A 17,976-nucleotide genomic window follows, 5' to 3' on the forward strand; every position below is an offset into this window, starting at 1 on the left:
GCTGATTGTCTCAACACAATCACCCATTCGCTTTTTAATTACACACGGATCCCCAGAGGTTGTAAATAGTCGAGTAAATCACCCGTTTCCCGCTTGAAACAAAGTATATGTGTCAACTATGAACTGACCATGTGTGGATCAACGACATGATGGACAATTATTTGTCCAGGCAGGATATGAATTAGTCTGTTTCCATGTAAACAAATGAGACAGTGAGCTGAAAAGCTTTTGAATATGTGTATTAAAGAGCAGAAACAATAGCTTTACCTGCCTTGTTTACTTGGTTAGTAATAAATGAATCCTTACATTAGAATAGGTTGTAATATTATCTGTTTTTATTTGTGCATGTGATCTGATTTAATCTGTTTTGTTTTTTTAATTGTGCTTGATTTGATATTAGCTGTCTATAATTGCTGCTGTATTATTTCACGACTTATAAATAAAGGTTTTACATTATTTTTATTCTGCTTTTCTATTTATTGGACATTGAAGTTATCATCATCCCCTGAGTCAAAACACATCAGTTTAACTGAAAAAAAAGTTGAAATAAGTAAAATCAAATTGCTCCTCAACTTCTTAGGACTTGGGGTAATAAACCAAAAGCTTCCCAGTGAATTTTAACGGTGGCATGTAAATTTAATATGTGAAGTCCCTTTACAATCTGAATTTTACTGCTGTAACTGGTTAAAATGCTTCTATAACCTTTATGTAGGCATATCAATGTTTACAATGACAACCTGGATGGAGGCCATGGAAAAGAGAAAGAATCCAAAAAAAAAGGTAATAATAGTAATTCAGGCTATTACTGTTTGTATTTATTGCTACTCCACATTATGTCATCAGTATGTCTAGGTATTTGTTTGAACTTGCCATTTCAGCCAAAACAGACTGAAGCATCATCAACTGTAGTCTAAATAAGTGCCGCTGTCCCTGATTCCCATCAGACGCTGGGGAGCAGTAGAGCGGCTCGTACTGTGCTGCCGTAGACTGTGATGTCTTGTGATTGTGTATGTTTGGACAGAGGTGATGCTGGTGCAGAGTTCACATAGCATTCGTGAGTAATTGATTTGTTATGTATGTATATATATATGTTTTTTCTTTTCCCATGAAAATGATGGGAGGTACTGGTACTCAGGTTGCGAGGACCTGGGTCTCACTGGCCCTTTAAGAATGGCCCTGTGGACAGTGTTGTGTTCCCAGGGTCTTTAATGGAGACAGAGAGCGACTGAGAAAGACCCCATTGTATACGCTCTCTTTTCAATAGGAGCTTGAGCAATGGTGCTCTCACTGCTCCCAGATAGAGGCACAGAGAGAGAGGCAAGGAGGGAGGGAAGAGGGTCACCGAGGGGGTCCTGTACAAGAAAGAGGGGTGTTCTACTCAAAAACACAAAGTTTTTGGGGCTGGATGGGCCTGGAAGGAGTGAATGTTTGGGTTTTGAGGGGGATGGGCATCAGATCCGAGGCTGTGTTTAGGTTTAAGCCACACCAAAATCAATAAAACCTGATTCACCAAACACCAGGACTTTTAAGACTAAGGGATTTTTAGGTGAAGCTAAAGTGGATTAAGAGAGTTGAAAGCACATGCTTCCAGTTATAAAACCAACTCAACAGCAAAATAAGTCATATGGACACCAGTTATTGTGTTATTGTGTTCTGCTTGGTGAACAAAACAACTTGCTGGTCTCTAAGGACGGTCCCTACTGGCTGCAAGACATGGGAAACACCTCACTGTTGCTCTCCCAGCTACGGCACCACCCGGGGGCGGTAATAATGAACTCACCTCTTCTTCTTCTTCTTCTTCTGACTGCAAACTGGATGCAGCCAAAGACAAACTGCTTTCCACAACCTGTTGATACATCACAAGGACTGTCATGACACGTGACAGAACTGCCTGAAGTTTACAGAGGCTCTTCTGCCCCCTGTTGGTGAAAAATGCAAAGCCTGCATGCTGCACGTGAGACCAAGTACCAATAAATGTATATAAAGAATATAACATGTTTATTAGTACTTTTGGCTACCAAACTGTGGTATGTATTAATTTTGAGGATACTTTTACCATAAGTGTGTTTTGGTACCTGTACTTCTATTGACATTTTTTATATATATTCTAAATAATATATATGCAAAGTGTATTATGTATGTTTTAAAACTGTCAGAAACTTGACTTTTTCAGCATTTATTCAGATATACAGAAGTCATGTGAGCTACCACAGTGTGAGCTGTATGAAAGTATTAAAAACAATATGAACATTTCTCATCAACACCAGAAATATAACACTGCTGTACATGGAAGCACTGAGTATAAATACTTTTAGTATTTTCTGTATGTAAACATCTCGTGCAACAAGGTACCTGCAGAGTGCACCCAGATTCCCCCAAAATGGCTGAATGTGCATAAGGTGCATAATTCTTTAATGAGATTCAACAGTCTAATCTGGCAAATGAAGAGTCAGAGTTAAGTAGTGTCTGTTGATGAGATGTGAGAATCAAATCGAGCGAGAAATTTTTCTCAGGGTCGGATGTTCCAAAAAGGTTTATAACATCAACCGCAGAGCAGATGCCCGATGATCTGAACCCCAACTAGAATATGACTTTAGATTTTTAACATCTGCTTTATTTTAAAAGTGTATACCGTTCAGAAAAAATACACTTGATCTGTCAGATGGAAAATTAACAGTCACCGTAGGGAAGATGGCTTGGTTCCTCTTCATCATTTGGTTTTTAATAAGTAGTTCTGCTTCTGATTAGTCATAAACACAGCTGGTTATCACTGTCAATAGACTTCCAGAGTCACTGAAAAAAGAAACAGGCTTTAAAACAAACGTTTTGACACATTAGTGATGTCACGAAGGACATTTCAGACTTTTTTTTTTCAGGATTTTGATTTTTTTTTTAAAAATCTGCATGTTTATTAGTGTTTTTTTTGTGTGTGTGTTTTTGTGTTTGGAAAGTTTGTGGGTTTATACAGACCTTTGTGTGTATTTCAGTGATGTTTGTTTTATGTGATGATTTTTGGGTGCCCTGTCAATCCTTCCTTTCAGTTGTTGTTTGCATAAAAACCAGACAAACAATCTAAGTTCTCAAGAGCGTTTATTTTTAGTTGCCACATGTGTGTGAACGCATTCAATCTGCATGTGTTAAACTCCTCTCGACTCCACGGGGACTCAGTCAATTCCCAGTTTGTTTCAGAACCAAAGACCCCCGGATAAGCACATATTAGGTTCAATGAGTTTTGTCCCCTGAACACACAGTTTGGAAGATTTACTCTCAGAAATCTCTACACTGCAACATGAGAAGAGGGGATTGGGAAGAGAAAATGTAATTAGAATTACTAAGTAGAGATAAATTCTCCTTAATAAAAGTGTCAATACGTTTTTTTTTCACTCAGCTTCTTCTCAACCTTCTTCCTTTAAAGAGGACCGCAATCTTACTGTAGAGACATTTGTTCAACTGTCAGGCCTGCTGAAGGGTCCTTGAACAAATCATTGAACTGATTTTAGCTGCACCTTCTACTGTAGGTGAATGTGACCTTTGACCTCTCTGAATACTGTACATTTATTTGTCTTTTATATCTGTTGAGTAAATGCTAAATGTCTTCTCTTTCTATGTACTTAATTTCCTCGCTGTGCTAAATAAACTCTGTGTGTTTCACCGTCTTACAACCTATTTATCCGTGAATATGTGGCCCAGGCGGTTGCGGTAATGACAGCGTCGTCCCCTCTTGATCCCTCCTGTTACATAATGTTATTCTAACTGTGATAAGTGAGCACAGGCTGACACAATGAGTCGCGTTTAATCCCACTTGGATATATGACATTGAAAAAACAGTTAATATCTTGGAGGTTGTCGCTCAGAAGAGGGCACACATCCCACAGATCTGCACAGATTAAAATCTTGGTTGGGCCTATCCACGGCGCTGCAACAACAGGCTTCCAGATGTGCAAGAATAATAATCTCTCTGTTTTAATCTGCCTGAGCAGGAGAGATCCAAGCCCCTGGTTTCGGAGGCCATCCAAGTGCTCGGAGACACACTAGGAAACAGGTTTGATGGCAGTTTAATGATAAGCTATTATGAATCAGCCATATGTTGAGCGTAGGACTGCAAATAGAAGCTTAAATCTGTACATGTTTTTCCTGCGAGAGGAGAAATGGGAAAGTCCGACATGACATCTGGTGATGGCCGCGATGAAAATCATTGGATATTTCTGGTGGGATTTATCCATCGCTGCTATGATTATTTGGGCCTCTTACGCTCATATGATGTTTATGTGTGCATAAGCGGGCATCGGCTCCAATTCCACTCACAACAGGGAGGCCTAAATAGTGGGGATTACTCTCTCTCTCTCTCTCTCTCTATCTCTCTCTCTCTCCCTCTCTTACCCTATTTTTCAGCATCAAATGCCCTGCCTCGCATTGCCTTCCCTGCTTTGCTTTGATGACCGCAGGCATGAGCACAGCAGGCGTTCACCGAGGCTTCCTGAGGAAATATGGTAGGCCCGCTTTGAGTCCTTCACCCATGTGCCGTTGTTCTCTGTCGTCATGCAACGGGTGATAGATCGTATCTGTTTGTTGTTTCATGTTTGTGCTCATTCTAGATATCTGAGGTCATTGTTATTCAGTGCACTAGGCACTTTTTTTTTTTGGATTAAATCTGTGTTGCGTGATGTTACTGATGGAATTTTAAATGTTTTTCCTGTTTGGCTGCAGCTTCTACCTGACAACCGAGTTAGTCAAGTTATCTGCTGTGGTGTTGTTTGTGGGTTTTATACTGTAGGCCTTGTTCACAATCTGGTAAACAGACAGTGGATGATCAGAGTTTATGTCACGAATTTGGTCTATGTGAGGAGTTTTGATCTTAAATCAGCTACAGTACTTATCATTAAAGAGGAAAAAGGAAATCCAAAATAAAACAAATCACTATACTTTATGAATGACCTCAGTGCTTTAGCGGAAAGAAGAAAATAGACTTATTGTACTGTGTGGTGAACTTGTGCTTGTGATAATGTAATATTACCGAATTAAACATAATAGTGTAATACATCTTTAATTATGCCATTTATCCTTCTGAGAACCGCAAGGGCTCACAGGGCTGTTGACTCAACAGTTACTGAAGAGGAGTATTGTCTCAGATCAGCACTCCAACGATGAATGATTTCAGTCTGAGAGCCGTTCTGTCTGATATCATCACTCCCAGATGTGTTTTTAAAGAATGATGAGATATTCATTTTCAGAGCCAAGTCATGATTCAGGAGCCAGTGTTTCATGTCTTTTTGCTTATATTACATCTGTTTTATATCTCCCTGGATGTCATTTAATAGTGGCGTCATGGTGGCTCGGTGGACTGAGGAAGAGGATACTATTTACTAGCAATGTCAGCGGTTCAGAATGTTATTCTTTCCTCTCTTGACTGTGTGAGACTAATAATAGTAAAATACCTTAATAATACTGCTTTATAATATCAAATCTATATCATCAAATCTAAACTCCTATACCTCTCTCTTTCTCTCTCTCTCTCTCTCTCTTTTGCAAAATCCACCTGTTCATCTTTAATCCTCTGTATGGAGAAATAGAGCAGATCTTACCTGTCCATCAACATGTGCTCGCCATCGATTATCGTTATTACAGAATGGACGGCTGTCTGGGACACTTACTATCCAGCGCTGTGTGTCCTGTCCTGAAATCTGTGTTCCAAAAACAGACGCTTTTGCTTCAGCTAAAGGTTCACTTTATAATCATTTACATGTAACAACATTCACACTTTTGATGCTGCTCTCAGCACTGAGATTTCCCCAGTTATTTGGAATTTCAGGCCACATCCAGTTGCCTTTTTTTCCCCCATTTTCTTGTTTTTGTAATTGTGTATTATTTTATACACAGGTTCAGAACAGCCCTAACTTGAAATCAAATGCTGCCCTGATAAATAGGACCGAGAGGGGTTCATTTTAACAAATACATATATAAAGCAACATTATCATGATCATTTTTGCTCAGAGGCATTTTTTTGAGGCTTTTGTACTGTTGTTGTTGTATTGTTTGTATTTTCCTGGTCACTCAGTGATGAATTACTCTGGGATGAAGTTTGTGCTGACTGTGATGGACAATATAGCTCGGGAAAATTTAATTCACATGGGAGTTGTTTTTATTTCTTGCTTAAAAAACAACAACAAAAGAACAGCAGAAAATGGTAAAAGGAAAAACAAGCACAGACTCTTCTCTATGCTGAAAGATTGCAGACAGTGGTTAAAAAAAAGAAACTTCCTCTGTCCACATGTTGTTATCTTCAGCTTCAATCACTTAAGAGAACTGCAACATCATCTTAAATCAAAATAATCTTAAATAAATGGACTAACCCCACTTGGCTCCCTCTGTGATACTGTGTTTTTTTTTTGCTGCAGGGGGCTTCATGTTTAAGCAGTGGAAGGAGAAGTACCTTGTGCTGACGATGGAGGGAAGCCTACTGGTGTGCCGGGATGCAGAGTCTCCTCCAGACCAGGTGATAGCACTACAAACCAACTGTGAGTCGATCGCAGAGGGACGAGAGATCCTTGACCTGCCTAAGTTGCCTCCAGGGGGCAGGAGGGACTGCTGCTTCGCCCTCATCCTGCCACAGAACAAATTTCTGCTGCTGCTGACAGACAACCCTGATGACTGCAAGTGGGTCCCTCTCAAATAAGCATATTGTTAAGTGTTTTATCTTTGGTTGTGGGAGGCTTATACAGATTTTGTGGCCAATTTTGCTGCTTTCTCAGCTTTCTCAGATAGTAAGTAGGTGATAGTAGGGAAGTTTTCCCCTTCACACACACACACACATACACATTGGATTTCAAATGTCCTTTACCCCACTCATTATCAGATGTTGCACATAATGACATGCTGGAATTTAGGTCTCCTTTGTCCCAGTTACTATCATGCAGATGTTTACCAGACTGGGACAAATACACTTGATTGTTGATGTGATAATCTGCAAGCCTGGATCTGGTTCAAATATCATGACTTGTCATATTTACCTTTCGCAGTCTGTGGCAGAAGTTAATCAGGAAAGTGAGAGAGGTGAGTCAGCGGTTTTGAGTGCAGTCTGGTCACGTTGTTGTGTCATTCAACCCTGTTTTTGTTTCTTCATCTCAATATCTCACTTCTCATTTATAGTTTTGTGTGTCAAAGTATCTCTATGTATTATTTCCTAATAATATCTGAGAACACACAGGCTATATATCTAAAAACATACAGCATAATATATTATGATATATATGAGGCTACCCAGTTTATCTCTGTGATAATTATGTATTTGTGTCATTTTCTAGGGTGTCATGTCACCTCTGACCCTTCAGAGACAGCGCAGCATCACTCCTTGCATCACCGACAGAGACCCCCTGCCCGACTCCTCTAGCGATAAAGACCCCGGGTCGCCCAGGGTCAGCGAGGGCACCCCTCCTTTGTCTCGAGTCACTGAACGGGGAGGCTCCTTCAGAGACGTAGGCCATAGTCAAGGTCAGCTATCAGGCCATTTGTAGTTATTTGACATATGTAATATCTCACAAGTTAATGCTGCATTAGGGTGAATGAAGAAAACGTCTTCACTGCTTTCTTAAGACATGAAAAAAACTTTTCTTTCAATACAACTGAAATTTCTCTGGAAGACTAAAAACTGACACATGCAGATGTGCGATTTGCTAAAGTAGATCACTCGACAGCTTGGTGCAAGTTCATGCGTCTGTTCATCTGATTGTTGTGTACAACTTACAGCATTTCTATTTTCTGTAATGGCTCACACAATCTAAAATTAATCGCTACAAGAAATGTAAGAGCTACTTTTAGATTGTCCTCTGTATGCTGGGTTATTGAGACATCTGAACTCCACTCCACTCCACACTCAACTTTATTCAACAAGTGTGGTCGAGACATCATCTTCTCTTAAGTATACATCCAGCAGACACATGTCAGCATGAGTATCCCACTGGAGTCATACCATATTGTTTCCACTTGATAAATGTTTAGTCCAGTATCCACTTGTGTTTTAGATCTGTTTTGGCAGACCAACTCCTGTAATAAATCTCTTAAAAAATGCTTTCATTCTTCACCAACCACTCCTTTTTAGTTTACCTTTCTTTCGTTTCATAGTGGACAGATAGTGTACACTAGCAGCTAGCAGCTGGACGACCCAAACAATGAACAAAAAGAGGCTAAAAGCTGCAAAGAACTGTAGAGTTAGTCATTCATAAGTAATTCGATTCGGTGTTATTGTCAAAATATTTCTCAATTGAGCTTCAAAGGAATGAACAAAGGATTGAAATTGGCTCATTAATTGTTGATGAGTTACGTGATACATATAGCTGATATACTGTTTATACAGTCACATCATATAAACTTGACCTACTACTTGACCTACACACATCCAGGAATCCTGGAAGACTTTTCTGGTTAAAGCCAGAGTAATGACTGACTGGAAAAAAAGAGTAAGAATCTCCAAAACCCAAACTACACATTAAAAAGTTAATTTGACAACTTTCCCCCAATTTGGTGTATTTGATAAAAACACTTTTGTGTATTTTTGAATATTGTTGATATTCTTTTATAATTCTTCTACAGCCAGTGGACCACGACGGCCTCTGCGGAGCGTTTCCATGGCCCCCCCTCATCGTGTGTCAGATTGTCTTCGCCATGGCAACAGCAGTGATGCCCGGGCGGTGAGGGCAGTGTGCCTGTTGATGGGAGGGGCAGCCGCTTCTTCTGCTATAGGTTACATCAACTCCTGCTCCCCTTCCTCTCCCCTTGCCGGCAGAGCCCCGGAGCTTGCCCACGGCGCAGGAGGCTTATCCGAGCTTCCCGCAGGAAGCTCCTTTCACGCCTGCAGCCAGGACGTCGACTCCCCGCACTTCAACAGCTTTGACTTTGAAGGGGACTCCGACTTTGATGCATTTGACTGTGGAGGATTTGCTTTTTAGTCGTGGCCAGAAAGAGAGAGAGAAACTGTTTGAAAGACCTTTTAATCTCATCAGAAATCCCTGTGTTGGTATCCCTTTATAATATAAGGGCATTGTTATTAATTAATCACTCATTGGGTTATCTATTCGTCTGATTTATAAATTAATGAAGATGTTCTTCCTGGCTTTATGCCCATGCTCTTCAGGTAAATCATTCATGATCTTGACTCCTCTGAACACTGTCTGTCTGTGTTGTATCACTCTTTCCATGCCACAGGACGGCTTGAGGTTAACTGGGTGAGCAGTATAACGATTCCAGTCAGCCACACAGACATTTTTGAGGAAATTTTAGTCTCAGAATGATAATATTGTTTCTCCACTGTATGTCTCATCGCTGTGTTTATTTTATAATTTTTTTAAAAATGTGATCACTGTAAATATTTTCTCCTCATTCTCTCCATTTCATTGGTGCTTGATTTTTTTCCTTGCTTTCAGAAATTAACCCTCAACCCACCATCTACTCATACCAGTATCTTACATGATATGCAGTCCAAAGGCGAGCTCTGAATAAATCCTTTCACCATGACCATACGTCTCTCTCTCTCTCTCTCTCTCTTGCATCAATCTGCTGTTTGTTGGCTGGTACGGAGCGACAGTGCAGACAGTAGGCCGAGGTTTGGAGAGGAGGGATGATAGAGCAGATTTGCACAAGAGGGGGATATGCAGAGCTTGAATGGCTTTGTGTGCTTATCTGAGATTTTGTCTCACATCAAAAATGATCTCTTGCAGTTGCAGCTCGTGATCTGGATTTGAAGTTTTTGCGCCACAGTGGGTTATATGAGGAGACAGGAAGCAGTAACTGGAGGAGACAACAGTAAAACAAAGTGTAAAGAACGTTTTCTATAACAGTGATTTTGGTAGGGCTGATCTAAGCTCTGCTGTGGCTGTTTATTGTAAAAAAAAAAACCCCAGAAAAGATCATCTGCGTCCATGACTGACTAGAGTTACTCCTGTTTGGAAACCTGCCACAGCTGGACAAAAAAAAGCATCTTTCAGAAGCCTTTGCAAGTTAATAGTTTGGCTATTAATTAAGATTATTCACAGGGGTTCAAGGTGGTATGATAATGAATACTACAATCTGGCTGGTCATACTGTAACCTTTAACCTTGACTTTTCTCAAGGTGGATTTTATTTGCACATGAGCAGTTAAATTTAGATGGAAATCTGCCTTGTTCTGACAAAAAATGTCTTGCAACTTGTTCAGAGAAACTTACAGGCCTGTGATGACATTGTATCTGGCTTGCAGTGGACTGTTGGATACAACACAGTAAAAAAAGGCCTTGATGGAAAATGCAGAAGAGGGCAAACGCCCTCTTTGGAATTTTTCCTCAATGGGTTACGGTAACAAATCTCTCATCAAAGGAATCCATTCATACAGTCTTTTTCCTGCATTTATCTATGGCTTCCTGAATGTCCACTGGTGTGTGGCTAAAGGGCATCGATCACATTTAACATAGATCATTTGATCACATCACATCTTTGCTGATCCTTGAAGGAAGTAATCCTTCAATTTATTGCAAGCCTGTGCTGTATGCTGTTGTAAGTATGTTGTAAGAGTTTTTATTCTCAGCAAAGCACTTTAAATAAAGTTATGGAGTTAAGTTATTGAAGGTGAGAGTTGGTGACATACGCCACACCGATAACGCTAAGAGATTATGGGATGGATGCAAGGGGGATAGAAGAAATGAAACACCTTTACACTAAGCAAAAACATCTTGAGGAAAAATAAATTGTACGTACGGCCTCACAAGTTAGTCACACACATAGTATCCGTTGCTAAGAGAAGCAGCCAAACAGAGAGTGAAAAGATCTGAATATTCATCAAAACATTTACTGAATGAACAATTTAACGGATGATACATGAAACAAAGAGTCTGCAGTAAACATCTAAGAAGATAATGTGAAAGCTTTGTTGGATTGCTCAGGGTATTTATCCCTCTCTCTTCAGCCATACTCTTTAATCCTTATCTCTTTCTGTTCGCAAAATATAGAATATATTACATAACACGCTGAAGCTCAACTCGCAGACTTTATGAAGATACAACATATATTATGTTTGAGCACATAGCATGCATAGTAAATTGTGTCATTCCTGATGATACAATTATTGGTTTATCAATTTATTGGATTAAAATGGATGGAGACTATTACAATAATGAGTATTTTGTTAACATTCAGCAACTACAGCCTGTGTGTGGATTTTGCCAGAGACTAATGGGAACCAGTCATTTCGTGTTATATAATGGCTTCAACCCCACAATCCCTTTTTTTTTTTTTTTTCTCATACAGTGCAGTGTTTCTTCTCTCAGGTATGAGAGCTCGTGTTGGCGGGTCTCTCGCTAAAAATCAAGCTTTTTATTTTTTATTATCATTCTTTTCCTGTATTAGACTTCCAGTGTAAACCTCAACGCAGCAGCTGTGCGATCGTGCTACGTGGCCAGCTGCTCATTGTCATGCTGCGGTGAAAAGAGCAAGAGCTCCAAAAACAAAACATTTTATACTACGCTATTAAATTTTTACTGTTTTTGCTGTAGAGTTTGACTGATCACACTAGAAAACATGTTCAAAGGGCCCTTTCAAATATGGTTTCTGGATCATTTATAGTCTGATTTACTGTATATCATAAAGAGAGCCTGAGATATCAACAGAGGCCAACTAGCTAGTTTTTGTCTTCCCAGCACATGAACCCAGCCGTGACTACTGGCCTCTTGTTGACATTGCAGGGTACTCGTATCTAAAACAGTTTCATCATGTCAAGTAAACCTCAAAGTTCACACTTCTGGGTTTTCAAATGAACTCAGCTTTGAAACATACAGTAACGTACAGTTTTAGTAATTCCTGTCAAATCTTAGGGAAGACAGAAGAAGTGCATATCCATATCTCCATATAACTCAGGTCAAATGCTCTGACAGTTTGTTTTGTCAGCCTCTCTTCATGCATGGCTTTTATCCAATGAAAAGCAAGATCAGGCGCACAGAAAGTAACACGGCTCACCTATGGTCCAATGCAGCGCTCCTGCCAACTCCCTGTTAAATATAAATACAATTTTTTCAGATGAAAGAGCCCGAGACTGCATCTAATCAATCACCGAGAGAAAGTCAGTAACGAGAGATCTGTTGTGACCAGCAAGGAAACGAGAAGAGTGTGAAAGTTTAACAAGCGTTATGGAGTTTTTTTTTTTGCCACAGTGATCTTGGCAGGGCTAATCTTAGCTCTGCTGTGGTTATTTAGTGTGAAAAACAGCAGGGAGTGTTGTTTACCTCCAGGGCCTTTGGCACTTCCTCTCATAGGAAACCTGCCACAACGGGACAAAAACACACCTTTTAAAAGCTTTCTCAAAGTGAGTTTGGGAATAAAATTATTTAGCATTATTGATGTTAAGGTTCTATAATAATGTATCCTGTAATCTGGAAAAAAAAACAGAAAGCAGACTGTCTCTTCATTATTCAGTCGTACTGAATTTGACTTTTGACTTTCTAAAGGTGCATTTTATCTGCATAAAAACAACATAATCTACCTGAGAATGTTTCTTCCTCTAACAGCATGTCTTGCTCTAGTTCAGTGAAACCTACGGTCCTGTGATGACAGTGTACCTGGGCTGGCAGCAGACGGTAGTTTTAGTAGGATATGATGCAGTGAAGGAGGCCTTGGTGGACCAGGTAGATGACCTCACAGGCAGATGGGCACTGCCATTTCTGTTCAAAGTTACTAATGGCTACGGTAACACAAGACACATCAAATCTCTCATCTCTGTCTTGGGAACAGTGATTTTTTTCATGCCTACATGTCTCCGAATCTGTACGGCTTCTCTTGCATGCTTCCATTGTCAGGTTTGCGCTGGCGTCAGCTGCGACGTTTCACCCTGACAACCCTAAGAGACTTTGGGATGGGATGCAAAGGGATGGCAGAGTGGATCCAGGAAGAGAGCAAACACATGAGGGCATAGACGCATTTAAAGGTGTGTTTTCAGCTGTTGTTGTAAGAGCACATGTTTCACACGAGGCTGATGTGAAAGAGGATTATTTCATAATCTCTTAAGTCAAGTTTATTTTGTATGGCGCTACAGTTCCAGAGGGTTTCTCTCTTGTATGTTTCAGTACAGTACATTAAATATAGTCAAAGAGATGCTAATCCAACCTTACACCTGAATGAATATGAACACCTAGATCATCAACACCTTTAGCAACAAATACACTGAACAAACAGATAAAAAACCCTACGATGATACATGAAGTAAGTGGTGTGTGTAAAGGAATGTGTGGAAGCTTTGTTGAATCTGTCAGCGTGTTTATCTCTCTCTTTCTGCTATCTTAAGTTCTTATCTCTTTCTGATGGCAGTTTATGCAAAGTAAACATAGAATATGTTGCGTAACCTGCTAAAAAACACACTGAAGCCTCACTCAAGATACCACACAGGGCAGTTTAAACTGCATTTTACTTTTAAAAGATTGCAAATTTGGTAAAATGGGACAGCCTGAACATCAACAGAGGCCCAGAGTAAAATCTGGTCATGAGAGGTGATCAATATATGAATGTGAATTTACTATAAATAATTGTTTCACTTAATATTTTAAAATTTATATATTGATCAATAAAAGTTGCTTGATGTTAAAAAGTTTGGCCGAGATAAACCTCCGTACATGAATAAATGTCTAAACACACCCCGATACAAGGCTGATGATTGCAGGTTGTAGTTATGTTGGATAGATGAATGCTAAGTAAGTTCTGGTCTTTCCAACATCACTTTGACTTCTGATTAGTACCTTTTTAATTTTCCCACTCCTCCAGCCACACCCTTTGACACCACATTCTTGTTGAGCTGCACCATGTCCAGTGTGATCTGCTGCCTGGCGTTCGGCCAACGGTTCAGACATGACAATGAGCAGTTCCAGCGCCTCCTCAACATAATTTCTGAAATGATAACGTTTGCTAGCAGCCCTCTGGGTCATGTAAGTGGAGGTGGGTGAGTCAAATAATCAGAGGCTGATGGTCCAGTTGTCATATGGTGCCCAAAACATATTAAGTAAGAATATTCTGTAATACTTTCCTAAATTTTATACACAACATACCGGATTGAATGTCCCAACCTACTGAACACATCTCTTTCCCTGGCTCATGGAGCGTCTGCCCGGCCCACAACACACTGTTTTTGCCCATATTGAGGAGGCAGGAGGGTTTATCGAGATGAAGATTCAAGAGCAAAAAGAGACTCTAGACCCCAGCTCGCCCAGAGACTACATTGACTGCTTCCTCATCCGAATGAATCAGGTTGGAAAGAACAAACAACAAACAAAAACTCAACTGTCACCTGCTGCATATTTTACATTTTGATTCTGTTGTGCATCTTACAGCACTATTACCACTTTGTCCTCTCAGGAAAAGGATAACTTGGTGTGTACGGCGATGAATCTATTCCTGGCAGGGACAGAAACCACCAGCTCTATGATCAGATATGCTCTAAGTGTGCTGATCAAAAACCCAAACATACAGGATAGGTCCCTTTACAGAAGAGAGAGGGATATTATATTTCCAATTCTTAAGACATTGTCGTCAAGAACTGAATAAGTCTGTAGATGCATCTGCCTAATAACATGCATAACAACACTTTAGAATACTTTTTTGCTTTGTCTTATCCAGAGAAAATGCAGCAAGAGATTGACACTGTGATTGGACAAGAGAGTTGTCCCACCATGGAGAACAGGAAGTTCCTCCCTTTCACAGATGCAGTCATCCATGAGGTGCAGTGTTTTCTGGACATCGTCCCCTTCAGCCTCCCTCACTATACACTCCAGGATGTCTCTTTCAGAGGTTATACAATCCCCAAGGTGACCTTACAAGATAACATTAAAGGATAAGTTCACAGTTTTCCAGGTCTGTCTTAAAAAGACAGTCAGGTGCCCATATGAACAGTGAAAGAGGTTTTCTTTGCTTTAATCATTCCTCCTGTTCATACTGACTATCAAAAGATCCCCTTCAAACGCACACACAATCATTTTGTGCAAAAAATGCATTTAAAAGTTGATGTGAAGCTTATATGAGGCTTCAGCAGTCTGAGTTAGTCATATCAAGTGGATATCTGACACATTTACAGTCTTTTTAGCATCAAATTCCCTCTTTGTGTTTCCTCAGACAGTGTTTCCCTGTTTAGCTGTGCTGGAAGTATAGTAACAAAAAGAGGAACTTTGGCACTAAAAAGACTGTAACGTTGAAAGATATCTACTTGATTTGACTTGATTTGAGCTTCATATTAGCTTCAAATAAACTTTTAAATACATTTTTACACAGAAAGAGGGCTGTGGATTTTGCCCCCCATCACTTACATTGTAAGTACATTATGAAGGGATCTTCTAATGGTCAGTATGAACAGGAGGAATGATTACAGCAAGAAAAACATGTTTTAATGTTCATCTGGGCTCCTGACTGTTGTTTTAAGACTTGAAAAATTGTGAACCCATCCTGTAATTAGAGTGCATCCTGCAATATTGTAGGAATTAACCTAATGTATTGCAAAAAATATATTATTAGACTGACATGATATCTTGTCTCGATAGGACGCTGCGATTATTCCTTTTTTACACTCTGTGCTGAAAGAAGAAAAGCAGCAGGCGACTCCCTGGTCCTTCAACCCGTCAACCAGAATGGCAACTTCCTGCATTTATGCCATTTGCTGCAGGTAAAACACAAGTACTTAATTGATAAGTCATCAGTTAATGTGAATGTTAACTACTAGATGTTAGCATGCTGGTGTACCAACATGCCGACAACTTCATGAATCTGTGTTTTACATGATAGTTTTTTTGTGAGTCATTTTGTGCTACTTGTACAGTATATATCTCACATTTCTCTCCTTTACAATCACAAGCAATTCTTTTTCATTATGCAGCTCTTTGTTTTTTTTTTTTGATTATGTCTCTCTTCAGGTAAGAGAGCCTGTGTTGGCGAGTCACTGGCTCGAATGGAGCTTTTCATCTTCCTAGTGTCACCGCTGCAGCGTTTTACATTTTCCTGCACCGGAGGCTCTGACAGTATAAACCTCATTACAGAGTACAGCAGCTTTGTCGATCTGCCACGTAGGTACGAGATCATTGCCACGCCACAGCGAAACACAGACAGTCTACCATCACTTGAAGCACTGAGACATCAACAGCACCTCTGTGCAACAAACATTGTATATATATTGTGAGATAGAGAATGGATTTTCAGACTCAAAAATTTAAACAACAGTGTCTCTTATAGCATCATTATGAATCCTCTTTTAGGCAGTTTTCATATATATATATTTTTTATTTGAATATATTTTAATCAATTATTGGTTCCTGTGTTAAGCGTTAGCATGTATTCTTACACAAGAAAGATAAATGTATTACTGCTATAAAATATATTGCTACTATTACTATATAAAAGCACTAAATCCTTTTATACAAATGGCAATAAATCACTTCCTATTGAGGAAGATGAGTGTATATTCCTGTTAAGAAGTTGTTTTCTTTATATAATGCATTTGTACTGTGATTCTACACAGAATTTGATTGGATGAATAGCTACTAAAATAGAAATGTATCTACTTATAATAGAAGACAAAATCTAAAACAGGGTTTTATTTCACATATTTGTACCTTTATTTTTACAGTTTCCACACAAAACCAATACTTGTATCTAAGTACCAAGACATCAACTGTATCATGTCTGTAAAAACCAGTAGAAAAACTCATACTGGTCAGCAAACACTCCTACTGGCCTCCATTGAAACACTCCTTGAAAGAGCAAAGGTTATTTTCAAACAGGGTCTTTTACCATCATCCCTCCAGATCTAGTTGTTGGTGTAACCATTTATATTCATTTAAAGTTGCAGTACTGGTACTTTTTTATTCATATATGAACAATCAAGCCATGCAAGGTTGTTGCAGTTGAAGCTACACAGAGAATCACATTGTGCTCTTCTGGATTAATGCAGCATTTCTTTGACAACTCGCTGCTCCTTTAATATGAAACAAAGTTATTTTGATAGACTGCCTCTATAAAAAACAACAATAGAGATCTGTTGAGCAGTGAGAACACAACAAGAAGATAAAGTGGGACAATGTAATTGATTTTTTTCTGCATCATTACTCTTAGTCTTTTTTTTCTGTGGCTGCTTTGAGAGATAAACTGAAAGAAGTATTGTTTAGGTCCAGAACCTGCTGGTCTTCCTCTCAGTGGAGACCTACAATAACTGGACCCAAAGAACTCTTCCTAAGATGTGTCAAGGTGAGTTACGGCTAAAAGCTTTGCTGCGCTTGTAGGAGACTGAGCTCGCCATAAAAATGAAAGTACTGGTTGTATTTTAAAATCATATTTTCAAGATATTAATTAACAATAATAATATTATGTATTATATCATAGGATTATGTCCCTGCAGAGTAATTTCAGTCAACAGGCAGTAGTCTGAATATTTCCACACCAAAACAAACTACTGCGGCTGTAAAAGGAGTTGAGGACAAAACAACAACAAACAAAAACACCATCCAAATAATCACAGTCCATCGTATTTAACATTTTAAGTGGGATTTTCAGTTGATTAAACTGTGTTTGGCATTCAGTTTCCTGCAAACAGTCAGCTATGGTTTCCGCTCTTCACCAAACCTCAACCAGAATTTATTTGATGATGATTCTTTCCCAACGGCACCATATAACACTCACAGGAGATGTTCAAACAAAATAATCAGTGTGTTTCTTGTTTGTTAAAATAATGAGGTTGTTCATCTAGTATCAGTTTATCTTTGCATATGGACAGTAAAAGCCAATGAAATGGAAAGACCAGTATGACCAGTCTACACAGCTAAATATCTTTAGTAAGAGGTGAGAAGATATGTTTTTTGGGGGTAAACTGACTAAAGATGGAATGGATGGCTTTGATTTCTATAGGTGTGGTAGATTTGCAAATGCTCATATGAGAGTTTTTGAAGTGCTACTTTGAAGAACTGTTCTATCTATCTATCTATCTATCTAAAATCTA

At 39.3% G+C, this 17,976-nt stretch overlaps 1 protein-coding gene and 1 pseudogene across 1 annotated transcript; both read left to right on the plus strand.

The window, feature by feature from the left end:
• Nucleotides 1–4,401: 4,401 nt before the first annotated feature.
• Nucleotides 4,402–9,493, plus strand: si:ch1073-83n3.2 (uncharacterized). The gene is made up of 5 exons (XM_067595836.1): nt 4,402–4,490; nt 6,396–6,654; nt 7,017–7,050; nt 7,302–7,488; nt 8,587–9,493. Exons 1-5 carry the CDS (start codon nt 4,436–4,438, stop codon nt 8,940–8,942), a joined length of 891 nt encoding a protein of 296 aa, XP_067451937.1. The 5' UTR covers nt 4,402–4,435; the 3' UTR covers nt 8,943–9,493.
• Nucleotides 9,494–10,312: 819 nt separating this feature from the next.
• On the plus strand, nt 10,313–16,164 carry LOC137186903 (cytochrome P450 2C16-like; annotated as a pseudogene).
• Nucleotides 16,165–17,976: the final 1,812 nt, after the last annotated feature.

This window comes from Thunnus thynnus, chromosome 7 (assembly GCF_963924715.1).
Source record: "Thunnus thynnus chromosome 7, fThuThy2.1, whole genome shotgun sequence".
Classification (NCBI taxonomy): domain Eukaryota; kingdom Metazoa; phylum Chordata; class Actinopteri; order Scombriformes; family Scombridae; genus Thunnus; species Thunnus thynnus.

Excerpts from the sequence above, each read along its gene's own strand:
- si:ch1073-83n3.2 (XM_067595836.1), top strand. The coding sequence starts at position 4,436 with ATGACCGCAGGCATGAGCACAGCAGGCGTTCACCGAGGCTTCCTGAGG. Across the intron at positions 4,491-6,395 it reads AGGCTTCCTGAGGAAATATG|GGGGCTTCATGTTTAAGCAG; the intron begins GTAGGCCCGCTT and ends TTTTTGCTGCAG. Across the intron at positions 6,655-7,016 it reads GACAACCCTGATGACTGCAA|TCTGTGGCAGAAGTTAATCA; the intron begins GTGGGTCCCTCT and ends TACCTTTCGCAG.